Below are 25,524 nucleotides of genomic sequence, written 5' to 3' on the forward strand. Positions count from 1 at the left end.
TAATATTAATTTATTAAAGAGCTGTTTTAATTCAATTTTCATTTTATTCGCATCGAAATCATTATTTCTGTTACCCATCAAAGTTTACAAAATGTAATTGCATAGATAAGCAGTAGTTCTACACGGGATGTCTGAAACAGTGTGTAAGCATTGTTAATAGTACAGTAGAGTGATCGGCGTAACGCGGCAGGGCATCGTAAATAACAAGAAGCCCGGTCTCAATCCGTTCCCACCTGCGCGTTAACTGATCGTTCTAAACTCTGACGAGTAATACTCTTCTTATTTTAATCGCTTCATCGATTCCATTTGAGATCGATAATTGTTAACGTTTCTTTACCGCGATTAAACTTATAAACTGTTATTTTAATTTTTTTTATTTCAAATTATTATAATTTATTCTGACTCCTGCCTACTCGTAGGTATTCCTTTACCGGCAGACTTTCTATAGAAAAGAACGGTCTTAGAACCGTAGAATGGTACAGAACGGTATAGAATGGTCTTTTCTATAGTAAAGATCGGTCAAATAAGTGATACTTATTTGTAACGATCCATTTACGAATAAGTATTAATTGCATTCGATCGCTTTGTTTCTTACGATTACAACTACACAAGTAGATTTGTTCTGCCATCTATTATATTGTTTTTTCAAGTGAAAAATGGAAATAAATAAATAAATTTAATCGTAAATCCTAATCACAATTTTTATCTTACCTATGTCTTCGTATAAAATAATTTATTTTGTTTCGGGCCCGCTCTTGGGAATAACCGGTTGTTTTTTTTTTTTTTACGATTTACCGATCGATGATGCGGTTTAGCTAAAATCGGACGGCTTAGAATATAAAACAGATATACAGTTACGTATGTAACCGATTACTGTAGTCGGTGCAGATTATATGAAATTATAAACTTCTTTAACGACAAACCGAGTAGGATTTAAAAATAAATAAGCATCTTGTTTTATCACAAAATTATTCTAAAATATACTCATCGCGTCAAAACGGTCGGTGTTTACTACATAGATAACAAAAAATAATTACCGCTCAATGTGCCAGGAAGAATCAAGGGAAACGTTGGAATAACCTTGATCGGAGCAGAACTACCGAGTTCAAGATTAATCGATAAAAAATGGTTTTAATCCATATTAATATAACTCTATGTAATTATTATACAAATTATGATAAAACTAAGTAAAGATAATAAATAAATAAAGCGGGTACTGAGTAAATTTCAATTTTGAGGGCATTAAATATTTTATTATGTATTTAAGTAAACGCTTAATGTGTACGCAAAATATTCAACTTTATTTATTTGGTATCATTTAAAAGTTCGTCGACGGAGTGATATTGTTCTGTAAAAGGGGATTTTTTAATTAATCGGTCATAAGATCTTTTAGATGCTTAGGAATTTATTTAAAATATAAAATTAAAAAAGGGCCTTTCTTGTCGGCCAAAGTATTATATCGTGTAAATAAAAAATAGCTCTTTTATCCGGTTTCATAAAATTTATTTGTATAATAGATGCGATTTCAAACAAGATATATATTTGTAAATTTCTAAGTATATATTAGAGGAAGTGTTAGACATTTTAATTTACTAAAAAATCGATCCACGTTTCCCATATTTACCGGCACCAAACAGTGATCTAACAGTTATTGACATTTTGTAACCTGAAAACTCGTTCTGTCTTTTTAAAGCCACTCTGTAATGTAACGTTGCATTTTAGATAAATGTGTACCAAGGCGAAGTAATTATTTAATGAAAAGGTTTGTGATCGATCAAGACCCTTCAAAGCTAAATAGTAAGTAAGATCTTGCTACAAAGGAAATCGATTTGGTAGTTTTAATTTCGGTACTGTAACGCACTGTGTTTTAAAAATTAGAAAATTAAAACTTCAATAACAATACACCTTTTAAAGAGAAAATATTGTAAAAAAAAATTAATTATGTGTAAAATTGGCCTAATATTAACTTTAGCGCTTCCATTTAAGCTTCTTCAAAAAATTCTATTGAAATTGCTGGATGTTACGGTCTCTTCGAATGAGGCACTGGTTTTCGGATCGAGGTTTGAAAGATGTTTCTCGATGATGATGCGTTCGAGGAGCGGGTGATTTAAAAACCTCACACCGACCGAAGAAAACTGACCGAAAAAACTTCTTCAAGGAATAAAAAAAAAACATTAACTTCTTATTCCCACGGCCGTAAAACATTAGCCCAGACAAATTAAAAAACTAAAGAAAACCTACTACAACTGAAACGCTTCTACAAGACTCCTCTTATCATCCCGAACAACATAAACTTTCAGAACCGTTCTAAAAAGTAAACAACATTCTATTAACGTAAAGATTACCGGGATGAACTACAAGTAGTAAGTAAAATATTTTGCTGAACCGCACGGATAGATTAGAACACTTGTAGACAAATTTCCACATAAATTTCGGAATAAAAACAAGAAAAAGATCAATAATAACAAATTTATTACATTTTTTTTATTAATAACACAAGAATGCCCAGAAATTAAAAAAAAAAAACAGGCTAAATGATCGCGTACAGAACCGCAAATAAAAATGGACATTACCACAAAAACAAACCCCATAAGCAATTCAACAAATTTGTTTAACCGGGGATGTACGAACTCGACCGCTAGACTCCATTAGATTCTACAAAACGAACAGGATGCTGTTTTCAGCACCGATATATAAAACACATGAAACACACGTCTCTTCACTAATATATATCCTCAAATCGGCTCATCGAAACAAGCCGCACATGCATAAACATCAACAAGAAAATCAGACATATAAACAGATCATCCGATAACCCATTGAGCGACTCAACGTATAGAAACACGTTAAAGCAACATTATAAAAAAAAGCAATTTAGATAACACAGGATCTTTGAACTCATCATAATACCTTTCAAAATCCGATTCGTACACCGGTACCACCGTCGGGAGAGTTTGATATTATGGTATCTTTAAACACCCGACCGCAATTTATAAAAACGCTTAAAATAGACTGAAAGTTACTCGGATAAAGATTAAGTTGTTTTTTAACTTATCCTGTTTAAATACAACTACAGCGGATGTTTAAAATGTTTTCAGATTGACCATCCCACAAAAATATATTACTTTAGTAGACCCTTAAAAATCTAACATTACATTTAACAAAATTTTTTACTTATATAAGAGTAATTTCAGTTGTTCACGCAGTATTCCTCATTGACATTAATGCTGCTGTTTTTTACTGTATTGTAACATTGTGTACTCAATTCTTTTTTACCCTCCAAACAGCAACCCCCTAATATCATTTAGGGAAAACATAAGTGCTATTTGAATATATATATATATATATTCATTTACTTATTTATTTATTTATTTATTTATTTATATATCCATTTATAAACCAGCTTACACATTTTAATAGTTTTGTAAAAAAAAAAAAATTTTAAACAGCATTCATTGAAAATCTTTTTGAAATTTCAGATGTAATGCCATCCAGAATCTGGGAAAGTTGTACGATTTAATCGATGGGAATGTATTTTTTACAAGTTTCAGTGGAAAAGTTTTAAAAAAATATACAAGTTGACTTAATTTTCTCATGAAGAGTATTTCAGAACTACAATAGAAATGTTCCTTTTTGAGTAATGCAGAAAAACAAATAACAAAACGCCCCGGGTAATTCTGTCAGAAAATAATAAATTGATTTTTTTTATGAATAAATTGAAATAGTTATTAAATAAATAATACAAATTTTTGTTAAGAATATTTATTTATACAATAATCTAATTTAATAGAGTGTGGGGGGAGGAGATGTGTTTTTTTTAATATTTTCAGTTATTAGAAAAAAATGTTTCATGGAATTGAATTTAAAATGGGAAACGACAAAATTTAGCGATTAAGAAGCCCTACATATGGTGCTGAAGAATGAAAGAGAATATCATTTAGTAGGGAATCATAACACCGTTGACGAAAAATAAATAATTGAAAGCAAAACTTAAAAATATATTATCAGTTTACGGTAGCTGTTTCGTACTCTACGAGTAGGTACCCTAACTGTAGTAGTTACAAAAATATGAAGTTCAACGTTTAATCAAATCTCCCCTTGCACGATTTGGCATCGTCTAATCCGCTTGCTTTCATAAGATTCTTATCTCGACTGCTACCTACGGTTTCAACATTCTTTTAAAACCGTTTCATTAATATTTGTGAGCGAATAAAAAATGAAAAAAAATATTATGGTAATCCTGATAATCAGACGTTCTGATTCGTCTGACATTTTGGTGAGAGATTCTACTCTTATTAAAATGTATGAAGCATACGTCTGTCACAACGACGGCATTCCTAGAAAAAATATTTATTTATTCATTTTTAGTACTTACAATTCACCGACGATCGACAGGACTCGATTCGTACAGATTATAGCAGCAGAAAACGTTTACACAAATAACTTCGATGAAAGTACAAATTACGATATGGATTATAACAAAGGCGTTTCAAAAGAAACAAGAAACGGTTCTTAAAACGGGGTAATGATCTAGTCCGTAGGTTTAAGTATGGAATACTTCCATCCGTTTCTCAGAAATAATCGAAAAAGATCGGCCACGAATCTTTTCTCTACGGATCGCAGGAAATATTTCATCGGTCAAAGAAAAAGAGGATTATCAAGACACTTACGTAAACTTACAAGATCCCCGATTTTAACGCAGGAGAATCACAAAGACGATGCCAGTCACACCATTTTAATTTATCAGCAGATGATAGATTCGCTGAGATTACGTTTGAAAATAACCACAGCAGAACGAATGCTGCAGAGATGACGTTCAATAGTCGGAAACTCTTCAAAATTTTGCGTGGTTTTAAAAATCAAGAGCGGAAGCTCCCCCGTTATTTGCAGGTAAATAACTGAAACCGACTTTATCGCAGAATTTTTTTCAGTTCTACGATAAGTAAGAGTATTTAATTAGAATTGGAAAAAAGAATTTCATTTATTCCTAATGTAATCAGCACCATACTATTTTTTTTATATACATATATTTTACTTATACGATGTATAATTTTTTTTTAATAACATAATATTTTTCAAAATAATTAAGAAAATCCGCAATTTAAAACAATAAAATCGTATCTAACATACCTTATTTTTCATTATTTTACAATTCCTTACGCGATAATTATTCCGCTTTATCAGTAAACTAATCGACGTCCTCACGGTCCCATTAAGGTCAGCTGACTTCTGTTATAAAAGAACCGTCAGTTTCGCGCCTCATAAATAAAGATCGTCCGCTACTGTTGTCAATATCGTTTCAGATGAAAATTCGGAACTTTTTTTACGTTACAAAAATGTCAAAAACTAAATTCTTCATAAAAAAACACCTTTCCGTTTCATTCCTGACATATGAAATGACAAAAATAAAGTTAACCTAATTTTTTCGTTACAGAAATATTTTTTGTCAAAATCATTAAGTTTGTGAATCCGAATACGTTAAGGAAATTTTGTAGCTTGTTAAAAATGCCATTCTGTCTGAAACTCAATAGCGAAATCTTTTGCATCCTCTGGAATTTCTGGTCAGATAGAATGCGAGTGTGAAAAGGAACGGGAAAATATGATGTAAAGAATAAATCGATTTCTGCATTTTAATTTGAATTAAATAAGAATAAAAATACAAAATTACGCGACAGAATCAAAAAGAAAAGTAATCGTGCGACTGGGAAAACATATTTTTACTAAGTCGAATAGGATCAGCAATATTCGAACTAAAGGAACTAAAGGAACTTTTAAAGTAAGTTCGCAAGTCGTATTCGTAATTATTTTCCTTCGTATTCTAATTATTTATGACCCTGTGTTCATTCTGGCGATTTTATCTCGATTTTGTCTGTTCTATCGTCTATTTTGTCTGTGGAGTTCTATCGTACCGGTCGTTTAATTTTTCCCCGTTTCCACAAACGAGTTATTCTAATACGTTTTAAGAAATGAAAAAAATACGTGTGGAATCGTAAAAATTACAAACTTGAAAAATAACGTATTATATAATTATAAGAGACCCAAAGAATTCACTCGAAATTAATTACCTCTGTGAATTTCCTTTATGCTTTTTAACTAAGTATTTCTGTAGTCATCGGCCTCGAAACAGGACGCTAAAATTCCTTAAAAAATTTTGTTATTAACATTTTACTTAAAATATTATGCGTATTTTCCATATCGATATTCTATGAGAACTGTTTACAATCGACGTACAGGTTAAGTCGCAGTCGGATCAAAGTAATGCATAAAAGACAAATTAATCGATTCGATATTAAATAATGAAGTAAAGCACACTTTACATACAAGTGATAAAGTAGCCTTTTTGAGCGGTATCGAAGCACAGAACAGCGGTCAACAATAAATACTCATCGAACATGTTCAACGATGGGCACGCTAATCTCGCGATATTGATATTTGTTGTGACAACGCAGTGATTGCGACAGAACGGTAACGTATAAATGTTCCTTTTAACTATTTGATAGTTTAAATCTTAAAATATTCATCTCTATTTCGTTAAAGATTTACGCTACATTAGCTGTAGCCAAACACACAACTGTACGCAGAACGTAGAATTGCTCAGTATTTGATCAGTTAGATAATGTTAAAATTCTTAAAGGTTACATATATATTTTTAAAATATAATAAGCGTAGTATTTCAAAAGTAATTTGATGGAAGACGAGAAAACAAATTAAAAGTCCTATCAAGTAGATTAGTATTCCTTCTAAAAAAAATCTCTTCTTCAGGAAAAATATGTTTTTATTGATTAACAATTAAGTGAATTTAATAATTATATTATTTAAATTATACTAGATCTTCGCCGGGCGAAATCCTCAATGAAAATGTATTCTCTTCGATATATTACAGGAATTTTCACCCTCTTCTTTCCGCGTAAATCTTTTCCAAGCAAACGAACATTTTACGTTTACGGTGACTAACGACGTATTCTTACAGTTTACGTGTCTGCGGTATTTTGCAGGTTCATCTTTCCTCCTTGATTAAATTATCCTTTTGTCTCCATTCGGTTTTTCTAGATGACTTTAGACCCTGTGTTCATTCTGGCGATTTTATCTCGATTTTGTCTGTTCTATCGTCTATTTTGTCTGTGGCATTCTATCGTACCGGTCGTTTAATTTTCCCCGTTTCCACAAACGAGTTATTCTATTACGTTTTAAGATTAATAATTTTATACTTCCACGCTCCGAGATATAGTGTAATCCTAAAGGTTTTTGTTATTTGTCAAATTTTAGAAAGTCCGGTCAGCGCACACTGCGGGAATGGATTCTCGACCGTAGACCGGCTTCTCGTTACCTACGACGTGTACTGTCTCGGTATACTATCCCCTTCACCGTACCGACACTACTTCAGACATCCCTGGTAGAACTATTCCCCGTCTATAAGTTTACGCTAACTAAACTTCGATAAGTAACATTCTAATTAAATGTACAAGTATCCGTAAACGCAACTTTAGGAGAAACCGGACGTAGGATTTTCGTTTAGACCTCTATGGTTCTTCATTAAAGTTTTTTTTTCCTTCCAGACGTTACCCCTTTTATTTTGATTATGAACTTCATCTCTACCTAGAAGTATGTCTTCAACATAAGGAATCAATTTATTTTATAATTTTATTTATAAGGATTGTAATTTACGTATCGGTTATGTAATTATACGATTACGTATGAATAATTTTTTTCTCGGTAAAAGTAAGTTGTTAAAAATTATTAAGTTTTATTTATTGATAAAAAAACCATACTTTTAACATTTTTGAACTTCCTTCCGATAATAATATTTTCTTGATTTTTTTTGATTTTTCAATATTAGTAATTTCCACTAACAAATTGCGAATCGCAAACGTTGTACATTTATTTTACCATCTCTACAAAATTTACTTCCGTCACTGTATACGTTCTAAAAACAAAATCAATAGTTTGGATGATCGATAACCTACCTCTACTTCGATTTTTTTTTGTTATTATTTCATGTCATTTGAGTAGGTTTCAAGACAATTTTGACTTATCGCTTTTTCGGAAAACAAGAAATGCTTGGAAACCGTTTAAAAACGTTTACCTAAAATCTAAAACGATATTTATATAGGAGAATAAATAAATGAAAATTGAAGAAATAATCATAACTATAATTTTATGTATTAATAAGCAAAACTTACGGAACGTAGAACAGGTATTACAGGAATACAGAACAAGTATTTCTAACCGCTATTTTTATATCGAGAGTAACGAATACAAATAACTATTTTCATTTCAGGCAATCGCAATAGAAAAAGTAAATTTAGTTTGTCAACGTCTTAACTACTGAAACCTCCTCACCAGACTGTACTTTACCAGGTACTTATGTAGGTCGGCTAGATAACACCTATCTCAAGAAAGATAAATATGGCGTAAACCTTAAACGAATCAAAGATATATCTCCGCTCGTGAGCAAAATTTAAGGGAGAGATAACCATTTAATGCTCTTATGACGACTGAAAACTTACATGAAGGATTAAAAATTCTAAAATGCTTAAAAAGGATGCGTGCTTCATCGCTTGTTAACACGCTGGAAATTAACTCATCGTTAATCCTTGTTATAATGAAAGTCGGTGACAAATAATCGTCCGGTTTACTTCATTAGCAGCTTTTAATGTGAACTTGAATTTAATATACGGATCTGTCTGCAAATCCTTATAAAGAATCCTTAGAAAACGGTGTTTGACGAGCGGAATGAAACCGCACAACAGACAGAATTTTTAGGGTTACATATTAGCACAGCAATTCTTGTAGAATCAGTGATTTTAGGTGTAAATGCAGTTTACGCTTTATTTAGTAAAATTTTCTGCGCAGAATGAGTCACTTCAAAAGTGTGCAGCCAGTTTTAACGGCAAGATACAAAAGTACCTCATGGTCGAGACGGATACTGAAGAAACGTCGGAACAACCGTAAAGCGACCGGAAAACATTTTCCCGTTTTGCGTTAACGTCATAACAATAAACACACGTTGTTCATCTGTTTAGTGATCCTACATAATTAAACGGTACAGAAGGAAGCGCACTCGTTCGCTACCGATTCGTAACCTCATATACAAGGAATAACCGATGTATAAAATCGCTCTTTTTATACGAGTAACTTTTTATTTTTTTATTTACTAACGCACAATAAAAGCTACTAAATTAAAATAGTTACTTCTTGACTTTGTCTGAAAAAGTTTTAACACTTTCGAAAATTTGTATACGCGATATTGAAAATATAATTATTAGATCGACAAAATAAAAAATACACTTGAACTCAACCGGTAAATTTAGTCGTTGTATCGACTATGTACCAAATAGTAAACAATCTTTTTTTAATCCGTCTAGTTCTTGTCGTCAAACGGTAAAAATGAAACTGAGTTCAAGATATACCTTTATTCTTGATGAAATTAAATTGCAATTTAGTAATTAAATGACCTATTATTCTTATTTCTTACATATTATTCTTTTAAGAATCAGTTCAACCTATTAATCGGTTTTTAGTTTTTTGGGGGAAGGGGGATCTGAATATAAACTTTTTGTATGCTATACAATCCTATATTTACAAGATGGATCCAAAAATCCTTAATGCTCTCGTACCTGGATTTTCTTGGATAAAAAAGTTTATTTGGTCGGTTAATTTATCAAATTATTTAAACTATTTAATAAATTTTTCCTCCTTCCTCCAGCCTGAAAAATGGCACTATTTGAAATCAAATTGATTCGATTAAGCGCAGAAATTATTCGATTCTGCCTCATTCTCAAAACATATTTAGTATATAGTAAAAAGAAAATAATTAAACGCAAAAAAAGTTAGTATTCTAGGTTGTAATCCCTACTGTTCTACAGAGATGTAATAAAAAAAGACAATACAGATCCGGACGCAATGTGTCCATAAAAACAGCCCGACCTTTTAAATGTCAGTTCATTATGCACTTCTTTTTTACTTTACAAATTCTTCGCCTAATTACTTTAAATTAAAGCTTGCTTATACTCGCAAACAAAATGTGAACTTCTTATAAGACGAAAAAAGTTTTTAATATTTGATTTTCAAGAAAAATTTCAATTTTGAATCCCCATCGGAACATAATATATATTTGTCCATCTAATTTAGAAGATACTATTTCTGCCGAATCAGATCTTTTCATTCCTTTCTATTACTTTGATATCTGTTGAAGCTACTACTGACAAATATAATTTTACCGTACGGGGATATGCGGCCTCATTTTTTTTATATATCTAGAAGTGTTGAAGGAGCCGACCGGGGTCCTGTATGCTCTGACCGGCATATTACAACCGACCGTTGAAGAAATATGTTCCGACAAGAAAGGGCAAGTCATCTACTAATAAATTCCTTGCTTGTTTTTTTTATAATTTTATTTAGGTTTTTAAGAAGAAAAGATCTTGAAAAATATACAAGAAAACAGGGAAGTAAAATTCGCATGACTGTTTCTCAAAAATCTAGAGAGAGAATATTAAGTGATGATCCACAGATGTGTCAGATTTTTGGTGGATATTTTCGTTCTCTTTATCGGTGTGATAGTGAAAGAGATAAATGAAAACTTGTTACAATTGAAATTGATGATAATGTAGTGGATGTATCCGCTATAACAGCTAATGATATTATGTTTGCTAGTACTCTTAAAGCACAGAAAATCTACAGATTAGGATGACACCGCCCCAATTATCATCAGAATTAAATACACTTCTTGAGACGTTTTATATCGCTTTTAATAAAAACCTCAGTACTGGAAGATTCCCGAAGATATGGAAAAATACGGATTTTTCTCCAGGAGAAAAAATTAGCCTTACATGAGATAACCGATTATAGATCTATCTGCGCCATTAGTATTACCCCAAGAACTGTGAGAAAATCGTCCGCAGATATTCATCTGATTATCTGAAGGAACAGATTACACCACATCTACACTGATTTGTGAAACGTAAATCATCGATCTTATTAAAAGGCTCGATTATATTGTACCAGACGTGGATGGAAGAGATCAAGTAGATTCCGTTTACTTTGAATTTAGGAAGGTATTCGACACGGTTCCACGTACGGTTTTCCTAGACAAACTAAGCTCATTATGTGTTACAGGTTTCAAGTTGCTGTGGATCGGAGTATTAATTACCTAAAATAATATTTAGTTAAGGTAGCTGGAAAGTTATACGTGCAATATCCGCGTGGTTATACATACGGTATAGTATAGGGCATTAGATCTGAAGCATGTAATCCAGCAGTTAATATATTGTATATCAACGATTCTACACGCATTTCTCGTACCGGTGTTTCGTGATTCGATGTCAATAGTTTTACAATTTACGTTAAACGTAAGTAAATCTTATTTAACAAATAAATTGTTATCCCAAATCGATGTTAAGTATAATTTAGTAATTTATTTTACAATATTAGTTACGATTAAAATAAAATTAACTTGAATTATTTCAATTGTACTTATCGTTTGAAAATGTTATAGGTATTTATAAATCTAAATTATGATAATTTATGGTCCAGCGATTAAAAATGACAAACGATCCACATGTTGACAAAACCGATAAATGTAAAGTCAACACTTCATTTTAAATGAAACAATTTTGTAACTATGAGTTATTGTAATAAATGAATCGTTTTGATTAGCTGACTAACGACTAAAGACATACATCGATGGCAAGCATCATATACAAAATAAAAACAAGTATTATATTTATTCCATTTATAGAATACATAAGTTGAAAGCTTTGCGTAATAATAATGTTCAGTCGTTTTTGTACATCTGCTTAGTGCGTTTATCCAATGCCGCATTTTATTTTTCTTGATTTACAGTAGTGTAGCGTAGATTAAATATTTATTTGATCGTAGTTGCGAGAAAGATGAATGAACTTAAATCCCCTGTGACTCGTAAAAAATTAAGTCGGCAAGCTCGGGAGTTAATCGATAACGTGTCCGAATTCATGAAAGAAGAAGCAAGTAAATTTAGAAAGTCGGGAAATGACGACAAGCGTATTATTCCGATTCAGATGTGTGAAGAAAGAACAGCAGCCGCGTATAAAATATCACGATCGCAAGTTCAAAGAGTAAGGAAACAGAAAAAAGTTATTAAAAAATTACAATAAAACCCATCAGAAGCTTAGACTTCTTCAGTACACCAAAAATATATGAAATTCGCGACAAACCGGTAACAGGCCACGATGATTTCGACATGAGCGTAGTGCGAAGGACAGTAAACGGGTTTCATTTCAAAGAAAAACAGTTGCCCATCGTCCCAAAATCGCTGATACGTCTGAAAGATTCAATAGTATTCTCAGGAAGTAAAAGAAGCCTAAGAAGAATAAAACGACAATCGGGTTTTAAACGGGAGGAAACTGAAAATAACAGGAAACTTGTTATTGAAGATCATGACTTAAGGATTAAACGAATACAGTACGTAAACGCGATCAAAAAATTCAGAACCGAAAACAGGCCGATGGTATAACCTGACGAAAGGGTAAAGATGAGAAATTTTGTCATGTCATACTTCAACGAAATCATGGAGGAATACTTCAGGGGGAGGACTTCTAACTCCAATTTCTAAAAACAGTAGATTGATTATTGCTGGTGGAATGGGATTTATTCCGGACCCGTTATTAACCTGGAAAGGAAATGCAACAACTGACGACTACCACGACTCTATGAATGCAAATAATTACTTAAAATGGGCTGAAGGAAAATTAATGAAAAACCTTCCCGAAAATTCCGTAATATTTTTAGACAACGCATCTTATCACAGAACATCGCAAGAAAAATAACTCGCATCCAGTAAAAGAAAACAAGAAATGCAGGACCGGTTATGTTATTATTGTATTCCATTCATATCTACTGTAAACTCAACTGTACGAGATAATTAAAAGAAACAAAGAAAAATACGAAGCGTTTATGTTTGATGAACGCTAAGAAAAACGGACATGAATGTTACGACTAACCCGGACCACCCAGACTTAAACCTTATTAAAATGGTTGGTTTAGTCTGAAGTAAAACCATACGTTGGAAGCCATAATGTCATTTTTGACTTTAATGACGTTCAACGGACTGCTTAAGGTAAATTTTCTGATATGGACGCATCGCATTGGAAACCTTATTGCGACAAAAATACAAAAAAATTAAGATGAACACATTAGACAAGTGCACATAATTGACCACTACAGAATCTTTTCAAATTTCTACTGAAGATTACAGTGGTAGTGAAAGTGACGACACGGAAAATTCAGAATTTAACGATTTGTATGATGACATTCAACCGCTTTAGTTTCTAAAGTGTTGAATTTATTTTTATTTTTGTAAAGTTTGTGTATTATTTGAATTTCTATAAAACGTTCAGTAGCTTAGCGTTTTATTTTTCGAAGATGTACAATACAATTTATATAACTTCAGTTAATTACACTTCATTTAATTCATCAATGAACCGGCATAATATTAATTGAAAAACCAGAAGATTTTTTCATAAGATATATAACTACATTATCGATTAAAAATTAATTAATATTAATTACATAATAATAATAATATTTAATATTAATTCTTGACATGATTAATATTAGTACGAATAAAATAATAATTATGATAATAATAATAATATTATTAGTAGTGCCAATTTTGCATAGTGTACAGACGGTTCCGCAACGAACCTTATGTTACGCTAAAGGGTAATAGAATGTCAGCTGGAGCAGGTTCAGTTAACAAAGTGGTAAGCTTCCAGATTCATGCCCTTTACTATAGTGTTAAAAACACTGGGTTGAGAGTAGCGAGTGAAAACTTAATCGCTGCAAGTGATTTTTAATATCACATTATTTAACTCCGATGTTTCTTGAAATCAAAATCATAAGACCTTTCTGTGAGCGATTTATTTTGATAAATGAACTTAAGGAAAATATTTATTAAGGAATTGAAACAATTTCCGTCTAGATATTGAAGAAAAGAACGGAGAACCTTTTTCGTGAATACAGGAATCTTACGTAAAATTTTTTCAAATGTTACTCTGCGCAGAGAAGATGCGCTATGCCAGTATGAATGAAACATCACTAGTAGAAAAGAGGGAAAACCTTTTAAAAGGACGTTTACTCATTATGTTATAATCTTTCATTTTTATGATTTACGGCCGATTCGGTCCCTAAAAGTCTCTGCTCAAAATTTAAAAAGAAAATTTTAGACCGGGCTGTTTTAAATTTTATAGTCGTCTTTTTCTCTAAAATTCCTCCCTAAGGTTCATTTTGAGGGAAAAATGTCAGAACCTCCATTACAACCGAGAAGAATATGACCTTCCGCATTTCACCTTTCCACTTAGTAAACAGACAGAGAAGTATTAAATATGTGGTATAGCTTAGTTTTAAAATTAGCTTAAAATAGACTTAAACTTGAAATCGATTTGCCGTTTCTGAATTGGGCCAGAAGAACATACAGACGAGCAAATTTAAAAAAAAAAGTTTTTTTGACTATATACGCTACAAACTAAACCATTCACTGTTCTTTTCGGATCAAAAAATCATTTTAGCTCCTCTCGGAGCTAAAAATCCATTTTTATTTATTAAATTGTAAAGGTTTTTTTTAAATAACTCCTAAAATTTATAATTCTTCAAGGGATAGATAAATATTAATACATGTAATTATCACCTATAGGTCGATGGGTAAATATTCTTAGTTCGAATGTAATAAACGGCTATATATGTTACGTACGGTTAAAATAAGTCCTTTCGACGAGTGTTGTTAAACCAGGCCGTGCGAACATAAAAACAGACGCTAATCGAAATTAAAACTGAAGTAACGGTTTGTGTCATTTCGGTTTGTATCAAATCCAAAGATAACGTGAAAATAAATTACAGTGTACGGACTTACAGACGAAACTTTAAGTGTATACTTGGAATTTCTTAATCCAGTCCCGGGTTCGAATCCCGATCAGGCATGGCATTTTCACACACGCTACAAATCATTCAACTCATCCTCTGAAGTAATGCTTAACTGTGGACTCGGAGGTTGAACAAAAAAAAAAAAAAAAAAAAAATTCCAGTAAAATTTGTAGGTTTTGAATTCAGATTTGCGTTACATCTTCCGCTACTTATGATAATTTAGAAACCTTGACATTTTCTTTTAAATATCTGCTATCTGGAGAACAAACAATTAACCCGTTTACATGAATAGATAAAAAATAAAATGCAGCTTATTTTCTAAACTCGATCGGCGGAAATCATATTGCGAGTAAATGAATCAAAATATCATTTATTACGTGAAAAATGATATAAAATACGATACGGGTTAAGTTTAAGTCGTATTTCTCCCCCGATAATGGAGTTAACGGAATAAATTTACACGTAAAATGTATATTTTAAAGTTCAATAAATACAGATAAAAGCATCATTCGGATCGACTCAGCGAATCTTGAGTTCTAAACGAATATCGGTATAAAGAAACGCACGAACACATTCTGATCTATATTTGAGGATATACATATCGAATCGGTAAAAATATGAACCTTCAAATTTCAATTGTTCTCGACCTTTTAAAGTCCCTGATCCAAAAATATTAAAATATTGTTTAGAGAACGCACGAGTGAACATACACGTGTCGGCGGCCAGTTTTTCTATATCTCAGGACCGGTTAAACTCAGGCTTTAAACCGATTAATAGCTATCACGTTAAGGGAAAAGTTTCAATTTAACCTGTTTTTGAATCCGATTAAGAAAGTGGTATATAGTGGAAATTTATATCATCAAAAGAGCCGAATTTAATAAAAGTTTATTCGTATGTGTTTTTTTCTCTGTAAAAAATAATACCGTTACTAGCATCGGAAATATGCGGTTAAAACCTGAAGATAAATTAGTTTTGATAAATGCCTCGTAAAAATATAAATTTGAATATTTTTATTATTGTAGCATGAAAATTTCAACTTATCGAATTTAATCTTTCGTAGTTTTTCTATCCGAGAAATAATCGCAGGGAGCGAACAGTTTTCAACTCTTATCAAAGAGTTAAAGGTCAAAACACCTCCCACCGCTACACAGAGAAATTCTATAATTTTTACCGTTCGACGTATCGACTTGATAGTTTATTTTTTTTAAAACGAGGTGTTACCTCCGAGGGTGAAAATACTTTTAAATTTTGTTCAGAAGTACAAAATACTTAATTTTGTACTTAATTAATTTTTAAGTACAAAATTATTATTATTTTTTTTTTTTAATTATTATTTGTTCGAATAATCCTAATTATTGTTTTAGGAAATATTTTAGCTAAGATTTACATTACTCTCGGACAGAATACCAGAGTTAAATTTGTTTAACTAGGTCGACAGATTTTTCTAGAACGGTTTTCTATTTTTTTTAATAAAAAAAATAATAATACTTTTCTACTCAATAGAAAAGCAAAATTCCTGAAAATTTTTACGATTTTATTGCCAGATATTTAGCGAGTGAGGTTATAATACGCATAAGAATATGTACGTAACCAATTTTTCGTGAATAGTTATTCATCTTGTTATGAATACCGATCGCGGGGTATATTTATAACAAACCCCGTAAGTGAATAACTATAATATTCACAAAATAAAAAATGTTTAATTTGAACCCGTTAATTAAGATGCGTTTTTCTAGAAATATAAGGGTCCATACCGACCTAAATTATACACGCTCTATCTTGGATGTCTATCGGTTAACTTTTTATAAATGGAATACGTTCTTCTAATAGATTTCTTACTGCATCTACTGACTAACTTAAACATCGATGTAGCAACCGGTAGCTATATCGTACTCTGTGCGGTTAAGACGTGAATTGTATTCATCGACAATGAAATATTTTGAAAAGACAGTAAATTAAATACTTGATGTGACAGGTTTTGTAAATTTCATTATTTTACAATTACATAAAATATAGAAATTAACGATGTACAGTTTGACTCTAGAAGGAAACCGACGAAAAACCTGGTTCATAAAATATATATATATATATATTTATCATATATGTGCGTATACGCACATATATGATAAAAGCAGATTTTTTTTTATTATAAAAAGTTATTAAATTATCTTTTTTTTTAAATAATAATTAGCTGGAATACTTTCAAGCTTATACCATTTAAGAATAAACTGTAATTTTTCTATCGAACATTTGTTCTCGACTTTGGTTCTAGCTTATCGGTAACCGTTATCGCGGTCAAATCATTTTCGACATATATACTTTAGGTTGGCTAACACGGATCATTAATAGGCAACGGAAAGAAACCGACCGCTCACTTCGTAACTCTAAACGTTGTTCAATTTCCCTGCGACTTCCAGATATTGCATAAAAATTTATCGCTAGTTTCATTTTACAGACTTTCGGGGTGTAAACTTAAACATGTAGATAATTAGGTAGATTTCATAAGAAAGTTACTTATTGTAATGGGTATAATGATTCGACTTCCGGAAAATTTCGACATATCTTCGCGTTTCACATCCCCAGACCCCAAAACCACCGTCAATTTCAAAGTTTATATATATATTTCACTTTCTTGTGAACACGATAACTGCCGTAATTTTGCGCCAATCACTTTCAAATTGATACATAAAATATAACGACCCAAAATCTCGGTCGAGTTTGTTAATGGTCAAAATCGGACCATGGAGGTGAAAATGGGGGGGGGGGGCTTTTTCGAAAAAATATATCGCTATAACTTTCCTATCAAGTAAAATAACGAATTCGTTTAAAGTTCTTACTATTCTTTGGTAAAGGGGCCTAAAACTTGTTTAAGTAAAGTTTTTTGATATCACCAACAGTTGACCTAGGGGACCCCCAAAAATGGGTTTTTTTTTTCAAAAAAACAAAAAAATCATACCTCCCTTAACAGGCACAGTATCAAATCGGTTTAAAGTGGTCGTTAGTCCTCTAAACATTACCTAAAACTTTTGTCCGAAACAAATTTTGATATGACCAACTCTTACGGCAAGGAATGATCAAGATGTTGCTGGAATTGTAAGAAGATGAGGCTTGTCGTATGCTAAACATGTGAAACTTTTTTCACGTGCAATCAAAACGGTATGTATTAACCGATTTAATTAATACGATTCCACCACTTAAAGAACATGTTTATTTCATAAATTTATATATTAGGTCTGGTTCTATACCGTTATCATCAAAATTCTGAACGGTAATGATTAAAAGAATTATACGACCGATTTCTTCCCTACCTAATATATAAATTACTATTAGATGATTATCAAGCGCCATAAAATTACTTAATACCGACATTAAACAACAGTTCATTTATAATCGGAAATCTACCCGTAGTAAGCCAACATTAACAATGAGAAGACAAAGACTTGTACAGAACGGAGATATCTCGGGGCGGAAAAACACTACTACGATGCTAATAACATTAATGAAACTCGCTCCTTTTAAAATAAGCTATTAAACGGAGTAAACATTTACACTGAAACATAAAACACACGCGCGGGCAAGATATATTTTAAAATGAATAACAGTAGACGTTAATATCGAATTTATGCGAAGTTTCTCCTTTGAATGATAACAGAAATTAAACAAATAATTTTAAAAATATATTATCGTATACATATAACAATCTAACAAACAGTATTATATTTTCCGATTTGTTAAAAAATATTAATAACAAATTTTGCATTTTTTTTAACTAAACATATAATTAAAGTGTTATAACTCATAAAAGTACGATTAATTTAGTATAATCGATTATTAAATCGTTAAATAAAATTTAAAATAAAATAATTCATAGATTCTTATACCGTTTCCTTTTTTTAAATCTACTTCATAAAATATTTTCCTTTCTTTCGTTTCAACAAAGATTGTTATAAATATGATCAGCATTTTAAGTTATCAGTATTTTTTGACGAACACCACCTCGTCTTTTGTAAAAATTATAACAGCATTGTAATATTATTATAATAATTGTAATAGTTTTTAATTTAATCAAACCAAATTATGTCGAATTAAAACCTTAAAATGATCGATACAGAATTAATAATATTTTTTAGTCGATTTACAGTTAATTAAAAGAAATTATATTTTCCGAAAATGAATAAAAATATTTTGTAAGTATATGGTAAAATATTCAAAAATTACCTGTTTGGCCTTTTCCTAAAGTTTTTTCCAGCCTATAGGGACCGACAAATTGCTGTTGGTCATTGTTACTGGTATTATTTTCCTTTTGCATTTTGGGCGTGAAAAATGCACCGTCCAAAATTGTTGTTGTAGATCACACAAATAGGTAATCAAAAATTAATATACGGTAGCATTTAATCGATATAATTTGAAACATAGTTAAATTAGATCGCAACGACCTCGATTTCAAGATTTTCATTTTGTCGTAATTATTATTATCGCCTTAAATATAATAATGTCACGAATATTTCAACGATACGAAAAATACAAGCATTTTACTTTATTTCATTTTCGCGTTTTTTTAACGTTTTAATAAACACCGATAAACTACCGTCAGTTAATAATACAACACTTAAATAATTTTCTCATAACAAAAGCACCCACAAGTACTTATAATACTCCTAGTTGAAGAGAATTTCGTTCCGTCGGAAAAGTCAATAATAATCCAGCTCGACTGCCATTTTGGAGCATCCCTCCGACCAACGCGTGCGCATTCACTGTATGCAGTGCAGTATCGGACAGGCGTTGATACCGCTAACGAACGAATCAAAAATTTCCCTTCGTCACAAAAATAATCCCTTTTTTTATAGTTTAATAACATTAAGTATTAAATAAAATTCTTACATATATATATGTGCCGCTGTTTTAAAATATTCTCGACTGCTGGGTTTTATATTGTAAACTTTAATAATAAAATTACTGTATTAAGAATTTTATACGTAAAAATTTTTTATAGATAAAAATATTCTGTAATTTATATAACGGGTTAAAAACTTTAATTTCAATCGTTTTACTTACCGATTTTAGCGACTACTAAAATAATAGACAACCGTTCTGATTTCTAAGCATAAAAAAAAATCATAATTATATATAAATAAAAACTCTTTTCCTACATCATTAATTATATTTTTGCAATAAAAAATTTTCAATAATCTTCCGATTACAGTACTATTCTGAAAGAGAAAATCGGAGCAAATGTTTTTCTTCCTATCTTCTCCGTCCCCTTCTTAACAAAAATTAGAATTCCGGCCGTTACTAAATAAGGCCTTTGCAAAATTCAAAATTATTCAAATACTTATTTCTTACCGGAACGATTTTAATATTCATTAAAGGTAAATTTCTGATTACCGTTTAATTACTACTGGTTTGAAGATAAATAATTAATAAACATGGTACGATCACTTCTTGCATTTAAATAAGTATCGACCTGAAAAATAACAAACAAAATTCCGGATCTGAGAAATAATGTAAAGTTTCAAAACGTATCTGCTGGAAGAGCCTCGATCACGTTCAATTATTGAAAAAACAAAAAACCATTTAGGCTTAAATGATAAAACCGACGGAGATTTAAAATAATAGCGTAATCATAAAGACTTTTATTTGTTTAGTCGTATCAGAAAAACGTTTAAGTCACTTGACCGAGACCCTCTAAACATCGATTGCGTATTTTATCAGTATTAAGTAAAAAATTATAATTTTTCCCTCGTTTTTGCAATATATATTTAAATCGAAAAATAATCTTCAATAATTCATTCTGTTATACCAATGCAGATACGTTTGTCTTCGGTATCGTACGTTTTTCATTTTCATAACATTTACGTGTAGGCCGTCAAAAGTTTTCCTATAAAGATCTCGGTATTCATGAGGAATATATATGTCGTTTTCTAATATGTATTTTAGCCTGTTAAAGATGTCTGAATAAGCTATTTCGTCTAAAAACTCTGGTTGAGATCTTACAAGCTATCTAAGCGTAAATATATGGTAGATCAACCGTCAAATTAAAATGCAAAGGACTGTGCTCATGATATATATATATATATATATATATATAAAGATTCAGGTTAATATACTAATACAGAATTGGGTCCGTATCAAGAATAAGAAAATAACAACAGAAAACAGAAATCTCATCTCATCATTTAACTACGTGTACAATAATTAGTGGCTAAAAATGTCTCACTCGATGTCTGAAGACCCCTTTAGATTATAACTTTCTATTTAATATCTAAAGAATTTTTTTTACGGTAAATGCATATGGAAACCAATATCTTGAATCGTAGAACTTTAAAACCAACCTGTGAAGCGTACTAGCAATTTTTAAAACGATTTTGCATTTTTCAAAACTATAAAGGTCCTTTTAGCACTAATCTATTCAATTTCCTATGAGTATTTAATTTAAATTCTTAAACTATACCATCCGAAGTTCCTATAGTTATCAGCTCCTACCTACAACTGGAAACTGATAAAATTTTTGACAAATATTCCTCCTAAAGAAATTAATAAAAACTATAATAAGTTTAATCTTATTCCTTAAGTTTGTTTTCATTCATTCTCTTTGAGTTTATTACACAAAATTACTATTTTCTAAGAAGGAAGTGAGGTCCCGCTTGAAATTAAAAAAAAAAATAGGTTTTTAAAAAGGTTTTGTAATTTTAATTTGTTTTTTAAATACATCCCGATCGAGGAACCGAATGAGTCTTATGTCTACGGTGTACGGTACAACCTTTGTGTAGTAGATGACTAGTGTATAACTTAGCGACGGAAAAACCAGGATTTTTTGTTAAATAGAACTCGAAAAAAAGGCCGGGAGTCGGAACCGTAAATATATTAGTGTTCGATACGAATATACCTCGACATTCCGTATTATGCACTTTTGTCGGATTACATTAAGGGTTTACATAAATTCAAAATGCGAGTTTTGTTGAAAGCTATTCGATGCTTTTTGTGCGATGAGTGGGTAAACACGAAAAAGTCAGTTTTTAAATCGACTTCAGACGCTGTAATTTAAGCCGAAAGATAATTAATTTGTCTGAGACCAAGCTCTCTAAGTTAAGTTTCTTCTGAGACTACCGCCGAGAGTGTTGAATGTTATCGTGCCGTCGGTGTTAAGCGCATTTGTTGTTCATTATGTGTAAAAGTGTGTTGGTAGAGTGTGTACGGATTTAATCGTATTTGTCCGTTTAGAAAGTAGTTTATATGAGTTTTTTTCTAATTCTATATTTCAAGTCGCTCGAGCGCATCTAATTTTTGTTTTGTAGTGTTTTCGTATGAGATTTTTACGTTGATGTTTCTACACGTGTGGCTGGATTCACTGAGGTTGTTTGCAAAAGCGAATTCGACATCTCAATTCCCCCCCCCCCCACCCCCGAGGGAGAAGTCGCCTCGTAGCGTGTCTGATCGCCACACCACCCCCTCCGTTCATAGCTATGAGTGGTTTAACCGGAGGACGTCTTCTTGCTCTCAAACCGATCGCATTCCACAATCATCAGTCCGGCCTCGTGAGATGCCACCGATGCAGATGCCTCGAGAGACATCCGCATCGGTAAATTCCGCCGTAGTCAAGTTTGCCTTCAAAGAAAACATCAGACGCCTAACTCTACCACATAGCCCTCAAAAACTGCTATACTAACAGCCTACCAGCGGAAGATCAAAGACTCCGCGCCAAACGAATTCGACATCCCAACCCCGTAGGGGAAGACATCGCCTTGTGACGTTTCCGGTCGCCACCCCCCGGGGGGGGCCCCCGTTTCTAGCCCTGATGGGCTTTAACGGGAGAAGCGACAACGGAATAAAGCGCTTCCGTGTTTTTCATACTGTCTTGAATCGCCGCATCCCGTTTGCCCGGGTCGAACTCAGTACAGTTAAAGTCATTAAGCGCATGGATCCGGGTAAATGTTTATTGAATTTATTTGTGTTGACACCTTTATTTGAACTAGACGACTTAGGTGAATGCTTATAGTTCAGAAGAGACGTAGTCTAAATTTCAGAATGAAAAAACCCGATTTAAATCACGTTCGCTTCGAAAGCATCACGAATAAGACTAACGTAAAAGCTTTCCAGTGATCTTCGATCGTGTCCAAGGATATGAAGAAGCGCGTGAATAATGAAATTTAAAAAGTTATCCGTCTTGGATTAGGGATTGATATTTCCGGATGTTTCATGAGAAGTTCTCAATAAAGTCCTGGATAAAGCTACGCTTTAGATCAGAACAAGATCTGAGCGCGTTAAGAACTGCGCATATTTATGAAAACCGCAAAGAATTACGAACGGTGACCGCGTTACTTTTTACGCTCTATACAGAAGAAGATAATGACACTTGATTGGATTGTTACTGGCGTTGAAACGAGAGTGTCTTGTAACACTCCTGCTGACTGACTTCACCCCACATAAAACGACGATCATCGATGCCTATGAAACCCTCAGTAATTCCGTTATATTCGAATCCAGCGACAGGGACGGCTGATGAAGAACGTTGTGTTGTGGCAAAATAAAGAACACCTACCTACATTATGCACGCAGTCAGCTGAAAATATTCGAATAAGACTTCAGTCGCTCACCAAACAGTTCGGATTAGTTCTCAGTTTGTTAAAAAAAAATTTCGGATTTTTCTGCATCGAATCAAGCGATACACGAGCAATGAAGGACTGAAAGCAGCTGTTACGCAGATTAAATGGACAAATGGCAAAGGAGTGTAACGAGGATATTTTGAAGCTTGTGGATCACTACAACAACCTCAGTAAGCGTCGTGGAAATAATGAACAGAAACTGGCTGAGGTATGTAGTTTTAGAAATAAATATGTTTAGTTGTAATATTTTCAGATTAAAAATAATGCAATAAGAATATTTTAATTTTCAATTCCAGATAGCCCTCGTACATATTTATACATTAATTTTATTTTTTAATTATTCACGATCATTAAATTCAAATGACATAAAAATTATTAATAACATAACGCTGTTTAGTTGTAATAAAAGTGTAATTATTTACGTAATTACTTTATTTTTTATTTTTTTATAAATATTTCTTAAATAAAAATAATAGTATTAATATTGTGTCTATCAAAATAAATATTATATGGCAACCAGCTTCACATCCACTTTACTACCATCTGAAGTTTTAAACAAATCTGCATTTGAATTACATTTATCGACTTATAATTTGTACTTATTTAAGTTTTTTTTTTTTATTTTACTTATTTTGCCCTCTGATTTTTCAACACAAAATCATTTGGAAAAGGGAAGAAATAAAGAATATAGCAAAAGGTACATCAGATGAGACTATTGATTTCAGAAAAAAACATGGAACCAAGATCATTCTAGACCTCAGATTAATCTTAGAAGAAAAGCTTAAAAAAATAAAACCACTTGCATGACATTTTTAGATCTGCAAAAGACATTAAATAATAAATTATTAATATTTTAAAGAAAATTAGACTGGATTAGTGAAAAGAAGAGTTTTATCTGTACAACAATTAAATAGCAGTGATTAGAACAGAAGATAAAGAAAGGTAAGCGCTGTCCAGAAATGAATAAAACAAAATTTTTATAGCCTGTCTATAGTTACTTTCAACCATATATATAGAAGAAGGAATAAAAAAATTGGAAGACAAATCTAAAAGGAGACTGACTATCCATGGAAAAAATATAAAAATGTTGAGATTACCTGATGACACTGTTCTTTTGGCAGGATCATAAAATGAATTAGAAGAAATACTAAATGGCATGAATTTTTGCTAGAAATTCAGTTTGAAAATAAATAATAGTAAAATAAATATAATAAAATATGAGATAAAGAAAAATGATTAAAACATCAGAATTTACAGAATTCTTCTTTATAGGGAGTAAAATTACGAAGGATGCACAAAGAAATGCAGATATATAATGCAGACTGACACAAGCCAGAAGCTTTAAAATAGCTTTCATGAAAAAATATATCTGCTATTATTAAATATAGCTATCAATTAGAAAGAAATTCTTAAAAATATGTGTGTGGATCGTATCACTTTATGGTAGTAATGTAGATGATAAAAAAAGAAAGGAAAAGAATGCCTGCCTTTGAAATACGGTACAAAAAGATATTTGGAAATTAGACGGCCAACAAAATCCAAAATGTTGAGGTTAAGATGAATGAAAGAGGAGAGAAGTTTGCAGCTGAATCCTGTAAAGAAATGAAATGGGTTGGTGGATCATTTTGTTAATTTAGTCATAGAGAGATATGTAGAAGGTAAAACAATGTAGAGAGTGAAAAAGATAAAAATTGGTAAAACAAATAACTGAGGACATTCAATGTACTAATTATATTGGGGGTTAAAAGATCAGCACAAAACAGAAAGAATGGAGATAGCATCAAATCAGTCAAATCACTGATGAATAAAAGAAAAATTGAAACAATAATGATGCTTATACATGAAAATAATAAAATAAATATATATCTTAATATAATAATAATAAATAAATCTATCTATATATTTTTTTTCTTTGTTAAATAATTATATGTGATATACATATGGTGGAAAAACATTTATTTTAATATTACTTCTTGTTATTCATGGTTGCTAGACTAATCATGATGTAATGGTTTTTTTTTGTTGT

The 25,524-nt window shown here is 31.6% G+C and overlaps 1 protein-coding gene across 3 annotated transcripts in view; it reads right to left on the bottom strand.

The window, feature by feature from the left end:
* sff (BRSK family serine/threonine-protein kinase sugar-free frosting) overlaps positions 1–19,643 on the bottom strand; it is a 276,362-nt gene extending 256,719 nt beyond the window's left edge. For all 3 annotated transcript variants that reach the window (XM_075362769.1, XM_075362768.1, XM_075362771.1), the window contains exon 1: positions 19,114–19,643. In XM_075362769.1, the coding sequence (XP_075218884.1) occupies positions 19,114–19,204 (91 nt within the window). In that variant the 5' untranslated portion in view covers positions 19,205–19,643. The remainder of the gene's footprint in view (positions 1–19,113) is intronic.
* Positions 19,644–25,524: the final 5,881 nt, after the last annotated feature.

The sequence above is a fragment of the Lycorma delicatula genome, chromosome 4 (assembly GCF_047948215.1).
Source record: "Lycorma delicatula isolate Av1 chromosome 4, ASM4794821v1, whole genome shotgun sequence".
NCBI lineage: Eukaryota > Metazoa > Arthropoda > Insecta > Hemiptera > Fulgoridae > Lycorma > Lycorma delicatula.